The sequence below is a fragment of the Nicotiana tabacum genome, chromosome 11 (assembly GCF_000715075.1).
Source record: "Nicotiana tabacum cultivar K326 chromosome 11, ASM71507v2, whole genome shotgun sequence".
NCBI lineage: Eukaryota > Viridiplantae > Streptophyta > Magnoliopsida > Solanales > Solanaceae > Nicotiana > Nicotiana tabacum.
The window spans coordinates 32,175,720-32,185,983 of record NC_134090.1 but is presented as its reverse complement, the minus strand read 5'-3'; the positions used below and the strand labels follow the sequence as shown (position 1 = coordinate 32,185,983).

Below are 10,264 nucleotides of genomic sequence, written 5' to 3'. Positions count from 1 at the left end.
CCCGATTCCACCAAAGAAGCAGAGTGGAAGAAATTAAACAGAAAAACTATCGGTCAAATTCGACAATGGATTGATGATAGCGTTTTTCATCATGTTGCACAAGAGACAGATGTGTATGCCCTCTGGGTGAAGTTAGAAGGGATGTATCAAGCCAAGACCGCTAGGAATAAAGCCTTGTTGATGAGGCGTTTGGTAAATTTGAAGTTAAAGCACGGAACTTCAGTTGTCGAGCATACCAGTGAGTTTCAGAGCTTGATAAATCAATTATCGTCTGTTGACATGCCGCTCGGGGATGAGATGCAAGCCCTACTACTTCTTAGTTCTCTTCCTGATAGTTGGGAGACGCTGGTAGTCTCTCTCAGTAATTCAGCTCCTAGTGGAAATCTGACCATGTCTATGGTTAAAGATGCCTTATTTAATGAAGAAGCCAGAAGAAAGGACATCGATCATGGTGAGTCGCATGCCCTTATTACAGAAAGAGGGAGACAACAAGAAAGAAGTCAAGATAAGAGGAGAGGCAGAAGCAAGAGTAGGGAAAAATCCACGGATGGTAGGAAGTCATCATATGCGTGCTACCACTGTGGAATAAAGGGCCATTTAAAGAAGAACTGCAGAAAATTGCATAAGGAGAAGGAGCAGTTGAAGCAAAAGGATGGAGATGCATTAGTCACTACCCACGGAGAGGTAGCCATTTGTTCCATCCAAGAAGAGGCATGCCTTCACGTCTCAAGTCAAGAAGAAAACGAATGGGTGGTAGATACTGCAGCATCATACCATGCCACATCCCGAAAAGATTTCTTCACAACATACAAAGCAGGAGACTTTGGAGTAGTGAAGATGGGGAACACTTCTTCCTGTGAGATAGTTGGAATTGGTGATATCAAAATACAAATAAATATCGGGAGTACAATGATATTGAAGGATGTCCGTCACGTGCCAGATCTTCGTCTAAACCTAATATCAGGAATAGCTCTTGACAAACAGGGCTATGAAAGTTATTTCGGAAAAGGCACATGGAAATTGCTGAAAGGGGTTATGATTCTCGCTCGAGGACGTATTTATGGCAACTTATATAAATCTCATGTGAAGGTATGTTCAGACAGCCTCAATGTTATGGAAAAAGAGGCGTCTCAAAACCTGTGGCACCAGAGACTCGGTCACATGAGTGAAAAGGGGATATCAATTCTAACGAAAAAGCAGCTTATCAGAATGGACAAGAATGCTGCTTTAGACCCTTGTAATCATTGCTTATTCGGAAAGCAACATAGAGTCTCTTTTACATTTTCTTCAACCAGAAAATCAGAGTTACTCAGTCTGGTACACTCTGATATTTGTGGTCCCAAGGAGGAGAAGTCACTTGGCAGCAATAGGTATTTTCTGACTTTCATTGATGATGCTTCTCGAAAGGTGTGGGTGTACTTCTTAAAGACAAAGGACCAGGCTTTTGATTATTTTAAGATATTTCATGCCATGGTAGAGCGTGAAACGGGAAAGAAATTAAAATGCCTTCGCTCAGATAATGGAGGCGAGTATACTTCCAAGGAGTTCGATTCCTATTGCAAGAGACAAGGGATTCGACATGAAAAGACGGTCCCACGCACCCCACAACACAATGGAGTAGCCAAGAGAATGAACCGGACAATTATGGAAAGAGTCAGAAGTATGATCAGTATGGCAAAGCTGCCTAAGCCATTCTCGGGAGAAGCTGTTCGCGCCGCTTGCTACCTAATCAACCGGTCACCATCAGCCCCGTTGAATTTTGAGGTTCCAGAGAAAATATGGTCGGGTAAGAATCCCTCATATTCTCACTTAAGGGTATTCGGTTGTTTAGCACATGCACATGTATCCAAGGAGCTCAGGAAGAAGCTTGATGGTAGAACTATACCATGTATCTTCATAGGCTATGGAGATGAAGAATTTGGGTATAGATTATGGGATCCAATAAAGAAGACGGTGATCAGAAGTAGGGATGTTGTATTCCACGAAAACCAGACAATTGAAGACATTGAAAAGCCCACAATGTCTTATGAAAGAGGTTCCAGTGCCCAAAAAGTTGGTCCAGATCCACTACCATTGCAGTTTGACACAAATAGCATGGGGGAGCATGAAGCAGTACCAGAAGCAGAACAGGAGGATGTTTGGCAGGGGGAGGCACAAACCCCTCAGGAAACTACAGAACCATCACAGGGGAACGATGATGGTACACATCCTGAAGCTAATAATCAACAACCTCGTCGATCTGAACGAGGTCAGATTCCATCAACTCGATACCCAGAAACCGAGTATATTCTACTTTCTGAAGATAGAGAACCAGAGAGTTTCCATGAAGCTATATCTCATACGGATAAAGAAAAATGGCTGCAAGCAATGACCGAAGAGATGAACTCTTTACAGAAAAACAACACTTATGAGATTGTGAAACTTCCACAAGGAAAGAAGGTACTGAAGAGTAAATGGGTATTCAAGCTGAAGAAAGATGGCAGCGGAAAGGTGGTGAAGCACAAAGCCCGGTTAGTAGTCAAAGGATTCCTACAGAAAAAGGGAATTGACTTTGATGAAATATTTTCACCAGTTGTAAAATTGACTTCAATCCGCATCATCCTTGGATTGGTAGCCAGTTTGAATTTGGAGCTTGAACAAATGGATGTCAAGACAGCATTTCTTCATGGTGATCTAAATGAAGAAATCTATATGGAGCAGCCGGAAGGTTTTGAGGTTTCAGGAAAAGAAAACCTCGTCTATAAGCTTACGAAAAGTTTATATGGCCTAAAGCAAGCACCGAGGCAGTGGTACAAAAGGTTTGACTCATTTATGGTAAGTCAATGATATAAAAGGACTGCTGCAGATCAGTGTGTTTACATTCAGAGATTTTCGGATGGTAATTTTGTTGTACTTCTACTTTATGTAGACGACATGTTGATCGTCGGACAAGATGCAACAAAAATTAGACAGTTGAAGAAAGAACTCTCTAAGTCCTTTGAAATGAAAGACTTAGGTCCAGCTCAACATATTTTGGGATTGCAGATAACTCGAGATTGGAGAAACAAGAAGTTATGGCTATCTCAAGAAAATTACATTGAACGGGTGATCAAACGGTTCAATATGAGTAATGCCAAACCGGTAGGTGTCCCTTTGGCAAATCACTTCAAGTTGAGCAAGAGTTTGTGCCCCTCATCCAAGAAAGAGATTGAGGAGATGTCTACAATTCCATATTCTTCAGCAGTTGGAAGCCTGATGTATGCCATGGTTTGCACGAGGCCAGATATCGCACATGCGGTAGGTGTGGTAAGTCGTTTTCTTTCTAACCCTGGAAAGAAACATTGGGAGGCAGTTAAGTGGATTTTCAGGTATCTTAAAGGTACTTCAAAATCAAGTCTGTGCTTTGGGGAAGCTGATCCAGTCTTGGAAGGCTATACAGATTCAGATATGGCCAGAGATCCTGATGGAAGAAAATCAACCTCAGGATATGTTTATACTTTTGCAGGGGGAGCTGTGTCATGGCAGTCAAGATTGCAGAAGTGTGTTGCACTATCCACAACTGAAGCAGAGTATATTGCTGTAGCGGAAGCTAGAAAAGAAATGTTGTGGCTAAAGCGGTTTCTCCAAGAACTAGGGATAAATCAAACAGAGTATAAGATACATTGTGATAGTCAAAGTGCAATTGATTTAAGCAAAAACTCAATATATCATTCTCGGACAAAGCACATCGACATTCGCTATCACTGGATACGCGAGGTGATGAATCAACAACTGTTGAAACTAGTGAAGATCCATACGAAGGAGAATCCAGCAGACATGTTAACAAAGGTGGTCATTCAAGAAAAGTTAGAGCTGTGCAGAGACATAGTTGGAATAACTTTCAAATAGTAGCTGCGTTGGAATGCAGCTGAAGGGGGAGAATTGATAAGTTCAGCTGCTGCCAACTACCAATTCTAGAAGTCCACCATTGTTGAAGCCACCAACCCATTCTAGAAGCCACCATTGTTGAAGCCTCCATTGTTGAATGAAGAATTCAACCACCAACCACCTTCTTTAAGGCTATAAATAGAGCCTTATGTTTTACACAGAAAGATCAATCCAGAGAGATTGAAATACAATCCAGGAAGAGATTGTGAGAACAAAAAGAGAGTTTGGTGAGGTTTTTGTAGAGAGAAATTCTTGGTGTAAATTCTCTATAATTCTATTCTTGTGAAATAGAGTTGTTTTTCCTCCCAAATAATCTTCATATTGATCCGAGAATCACAACACCAACACCAAGAAAGCAAAAGCAGCCCATGTAATGCCGGCAATTAGGATGTCCATCCTTAGCTTTTCTCCTTTTGTTTCTTCAATCTGGTTAAACAACCCTTCGTCTGCAAACACATTAATGCGCACCTTGACCAATGCTAGATTAGAATCAGTCATGTCTCTTCTTCCATATCTCAGTGGCAGCCCCTGCTTTCTACACTCTGTATCTTTGAATAGAGCCGTCTCACAACTACAATCCTGTAAACAGGCTTGTACACAATCTTCTTTTGTTGTTGTGACCAAAGTAGCATAAGAGATATCTTCCCATCTTGTGTTCTTAACTGTTATCATGTCATAGTATTTAGAAGTCTTCTCCTTTAACCGACAGGTTTCTGCAGGGAAATTTCTTTCACAGCCTGCGGTCCAATTGCCTGGATTTACAAAATCAAATCCTGGAAGACACGAACAGTTAACTTGATCATCTATATTGATACAATAACCGTTAAGCCCACAAAGGCCTTTTGGATCACATCTATCATATGTTGATGACCATATTGCAGAGCTGTTCTGTTGGCTCAGAGAATGTGAATAAACTCGAAGAATACCGTCAACATCAATTTTCATCAAATAGATGGTCCTTTCTCTAGGATGGCCTCCCTTGGTTAGATTTTCGAGACCTCCATCGGAATTGTTTAAGTAGAGGTAGCTATCATCGCCAAGATTCAGTGTAACATTATTCCCTATTCCATTGATGTGTTTTTCGAAGTAAGCATATGGGGCAGTGTCTGGTGTCTGGACAGGGTACTGAACGAGGTACCCATCCCTTTGCATTTTGAGACGGAAAATCCCAAACGAGTCATCTTCTTCCGAGGCACTGGAGAACAGCTCTTGTCCAGCAGAGAGATGCTGACCAGGTAAAATGGTGTTTGTCGGGTTGTCAAAACTTTGCCATATGATATTGTGATCAGAATTATAGAGCACAAAGTTACCAGTGTCCAGCATGGAAGCTGAAGCAATGGATTGAGAGGGATTTATGACAGTGATTTCTTGGCCTACTTGTACAATGAGCCTTCCATCAGTAGTTAAGAGCAAGACAGCGCTGCTTGGGACAGCAGGACTGTCTCTGTTTGCTGTCCACACAGCTGTCTTCTTAGACATGCCGATGATGGAGATTCCAACAGCATAGCCATTGGTTTGTTCATAAAACCCAAAGGCAAAACGCCTTGAGGGTGAAAACCATGACGAATTGGCATTAGGTGTTAGAGAAGAACCAGGAGTTATATTGAAGTTTCTTTGTTGTGCTACTGCTACTGCATGAAATGCAGATAGGAATAATAACCATAGCAAAACAGCCATTGATTTTAGCTTTTCTTCTCTTTCTTTTCCTCTGATTTATCACAAAATTGCATTGCTATTATGTTCAGTTTATAGTTGGAAGAATCCAAAGACTTCAGCTACTCTAGGTCAAGTCAATGTTCTCTAATTAAGAAAGCTGGTCACTAATTTCTTAAAAGAAAAGTAATATAGGAGACTTGGAAATTATTGAGTCTTGTCGATTCTGAGAAAATACCGCGTATAAGTCTATAAATGACATTGTCCTTATTGAGTCCTGTCAATGTCATTTTAAGGGTAAATACGCATGACCACCTTGAATCGTGAATGTCAGGTGAAATGTTTTACAAGTCTTTAGTCAAGCAATAATACTTTTAAATTGTGGTATTTGTAGGGCCTGGTTGTGCCTTGTGCTTCTACTGGATTGGCAAGCTAAAGTCATTTTGTTAGTGACATATTTGATGGCCAGAACCCCTATTCCCGATAAGCTCAATAAAAATTACTTATGACAGTTTAAACCTCATTTAGTATTCATTGTTTGATACACCTCAATGAAGCAGATATAAGAGTTTAATTTCTGTATAGTAACAGTGTCAGGTCATCTAAAAGGATTTAGACCAACTCGACTCGTTCCTTATCATGCTTGTGGTTGAAGACAATTGTGTATTCAAGTGTGAATGGGTATGTGGATTTTCCTTATACTGAGTTTAAGAGTTTGTTACTTTAGTTGTTTATACTGCCGCATCTTTTTTAATGTTCGATACCTTGACTCCTTTGTTTCAAAAACTATCTACCATTTCTGTTCTGAATGGTTAAGGTAAAATGTGAATCTCGAGATTGGAAAGTTGCATTTTCTCTATCATTTCTGAGTATTGCATCATATTTTCTGAATGGGTATGTTAAATTCTTTGTTCCCAAAAAAGGGCGAAAAGGCCAACTTTAAGAAAAAACCAAAAATTTGATTTGAGATGGACAGAGTAAATCCATTGTTGAAACTCATATGCATTCTTCAACATATGTAACTTTGGTCTTTGAAGCAGTTTTTATTTTAACTGAAGTTATCTAATCTATTTGTGGCGAAGACTTCTGAAGTCTTATAAATGTGAAATCTTTATTCAAAATGAAGACCAAGCAGGATCTCCACGGAGGGGGTTCAAAAAAATATTTTTGTAGCTAGTGAGAATTGAACTCATAACCTTACGTAGATTTTGAACCCCCTTGACCATTAAACTACACTTTTGGATTGTGTTAAGGGTGTTCAAAACTTAATATATAGAGATAAAAAATAAATTTTGCCTTATATATACAGTGTAATTTTTCGGCGAAGGGTGTTCGGGTGAACACCCTTGCGCCCCCTAAATCCGCCCCTGTATCTAACTAGGACCACCAAGAATGGCAATTTTTGAAAGGTGCAGTGAATGTAAGATGCAGCTTTTGCAGAAGTATTTACAACAACAACAAACCCACTGTAATTTCATAAATGGGGTATGGGAAGCATAGTATGTATGCAAATGTAAAAAAAATTGGCTTAAATTATTAAATATTTTATTTATATTTGAATATCAGGGTTTAACAATAGTTCATAAACGTGAGCCCAATTATAAATGTGATAATTGGTTATCGGGCCGTGCACTTGTGTTTGGTGGGTCTAGTACGGCGGTGAGTATAGGCTCAACCCGTAAGGCCTGTAATGGGAGGGCCCATTGTCCCATTGACGCTGCCATATTGGAAAAAGGGTATTAGAAAGGAAGACCTAGGCCTTCGTCAATCTGTGATACAGCTCAAATAGGTACACAACCATTTTTGCTAATCTTGATTTATTTTGTTTCTTAATATCATATTTGATCTTGGGTTATAATTTGTCAATATTCTCACATGTGGTATCAGAAACCTAGAGAGCATGATTTAGGATCAAAATACCTTGATTAATAAGGTTTTATATTTGTAAATAAATCCGAAATTAGTTGCTGTAATTTCTTGATGAAATTTTTGAAATTTCGAATTAGATGTTAGGGCTTTTATTCCTCTCATTTATAGCTTCGATTCGATATATGGTTCATTAAATTACTATTAAAATTGAGGAAGGAATTAAGATTTTACAAAACTAGGGTTTCATATTTCAAAACGAAGTGATTTTCGATTTCGAACCATTAAATCTGCTCTTTGATTCGATTCAAAGGTTCTTGTGAGTTCCCTGAATGTTTCTAAACATTTTTGTTGCTTTTAATTGATTTTTACGTCACAAAAAATCTAGTTTAAGAGTTAGGGTTCTTGGATTCTTTGAAAGCTTGAATCCGAATTTTTGTACCTCAATTGTATGGAATTTGTTATGCGTTTAGACAATTTTTTGTTATAAACATGTTTAGAAACATCTTAAGAGCAATATCTATGAAATTAATTGAATCGAAGCTATTAAAAGTGAGAAAAGTTAAACTGGGTTTACAAAAACGAGTTGAAAAAACCTAATTTTCCGCAAAAACCTGCAAGAGGTTGAAGAAGCTGAAATTTTAGCTTTTCAGTGACGCCCACTCTCGGACAGAGGCGTGTTGGGGGCGCGTGGGCCCCCTTAGCTCCAATTTTGGGGAAATACTTACCGTAGAATCCAAACATTTATAATGATTTTCTGGTATTTTTTCATAATATTTTGGAATTCGGGAAGTATTTCTTTTAGATTTATTACTTCTGAGAATTAAAAAAATTACAGTAAATAATTTTGGCCGTCAAAATTTCTTAATTACTGGAAATTATTGAAAATTATTCTAAAAACATTGGTATGCTTCACTCTCCTTTTATATCATTAGATTAATTATTCTCCTATTTTCGAGTATATTAAGCTCACTTTAATATTGCAATAAGAGAATATAATTTCAAAAATTGAATTGTTGTTCAATGTAGCAACTTGATATGGCACACACAATCGTTGCATAAAGGCAATATTATTATACACATATAATCCTATTAATTAATAAAATTACCAGCCCAAAGGAGGGTGATTTTATGAATTAAATTTTATGAAAAAGTTGCATTTTTCCAACATTTCTGAGTATTGCATCATATTTTTCTGAATGGGTAAGTTAAGTTCTCTTTTCCCAGAAAAGGAAGAAAAAGTCAAGTGTTAGAAAGACAAATCAAAAAATTGGTTTTAGATGGACAGAGTAACTCCATTGTTAAAACTCATAAGCGTTCTTCTACAGATGTAACTTTGGTCTTTGGAATAGTTTTTATTTTCAAATTAAGTTATCTTATTTGTGGTGAAGACTTCTGAAGTCTTATAAATGTGAAATCTTTATTCAAAATGAAGACCTGAGCTACTTTAGACCAAGTCGAGGTATGTCAATTAAGAGACTCTTCATTAGTTAAGTCTACCAATGTTTTTGTCCTCTTGAGCCCTGATAATAGGCTAGATTTATATAATTTGGTGACTGTTTATGTCCCAGCTTGATTATGTTTCACCGTTATAATATAGTTAAATGATGATGAATTGGGTTCTAATTGTGAATTTCACATGTTGCAGGAGTGAGTAGCAGGTATGAGGACTTAAAATTGTGATTGGAGCTAAATTGAAGCAAGAAAAGCCCCTAGGAGCTGAGTACGTGGGAAGATGAGAGAAAGAAAAGATGAAATGAAGACCTGGACTAGCGCGACCGCGCTAGCCCAGAAAGTCGAGGCAGAATGATAGGCCATATGCGCGGTTATTAGCGCGGCCACTAGCGCAACCGCGCTAGCCCAGTTCCGGAGAATTAAACTTCAGGGGTAAACTTGGAAATTAGGGGGTAAATCCACTTAACTTATAGAAGGTCCAGCTCGCCCAAGGAAGGATTATCAAGGTTTTCATAGCTTAGTTCAAGGCAAGGAGAGGCAAGAGGCAAGAAGGATAATTCAACATCGAGTTCTTCCTTTTGTTTTTACTATTTGTGATGAATTTGAATATTGTTATGATGAACACTAGTATGAGTAGCTAAATATTTAGTCTAAGGTTTTGATGGAACCTATTGAAGGATGAACTTCTTGTTATGTTAATATAGTTTGCCCAGTTTAATCTCTATTTGTTCAACTATGTTCTTGTTGTAGTTAATTGATAGGATCCTCAATTAGCTGTGCCTATTTAGTGTGCATGACTCGAGAGAGAGTGCATATTTAGATAATTGTTGAACAACATCACTCCCAAAGTATATGAGGGATCAATAACTGAGGGTTTAAAGGCGAGAATATGGATGACGAAGCTTTGGGTGCAATCTAAAGTGAGCTGTAATAAACAAAGCCAGCTAGCGTAACTCGGAAGAGTGCGTCTAGTAAATTATCGTGACTACTCGGGAGAGATTTACGGTAATAAGAGTGCTCATGATTGATAGAGACGATTAGGCAAATCTATGTGAAGCATAACTGGAAGGGATTTCATCAATAGGGGAAATCATAACTTTAGAACCTTCTCTTAATTGTTTACAACTTAATCATAGTTAGTTTTCAGTTGCTTATTTACATTCATTCTCAGTTAGTAGAAACATCCTCAATTGTTATTCAGAACGTTTGGAAAGTTGATTCTGTAAAATTTAGTAAGTCTAATGATAATAATTGATAGGTTAATTCCTTGTGAGTTCGACTCTGGGCTAAATACTCAGATTATATTTGCAACGTCTGCGTGTCCTTTTTATAAGGCATAGTTGGGCGCGATCAATTTTGGCACCGTTGCCGGGGAATTAACGGT

The 10,264-nt window shown here is 38.3% G+C and overlaps 1 protein-coding gene across 1 annotated transcript; it reads right to left on the bottom strand.

Moving 5' to 3' along the window:
• Nucleotides 1-3,582: 3,582 nt before the first annotated feature.
• LOC107807005 (G-type lectin S-receptor-like serine/threonine-protein kinase LECRK3) lies at nucleotides 3,583-5,583 on the bottom strand. Its single transcript, XM_016631285.2, has one exon. It carries the CDS (start codon nucleotides 5,581-5,583, stop codon nucleotides 4,240-4,242), a length of 1,344 nt encoding a protein of 447 aa, XP_016486771.1. The 3' UTR covers nucleotides 3,583-4,239.
• Between the last annotated feature and the right edge of the window lie 4,681 nt (nucleotides 5,584-10,264).

Excerpts from the sequence above, each read along its gene's own strand:
- LOC107807005 (XM_016631285.2), bottom strand. The coding sequence starts at position 5,583 with ATGGCTGTTTTGCTATGGTTATTATTCCTATCTGCATTTCATGCAGTA.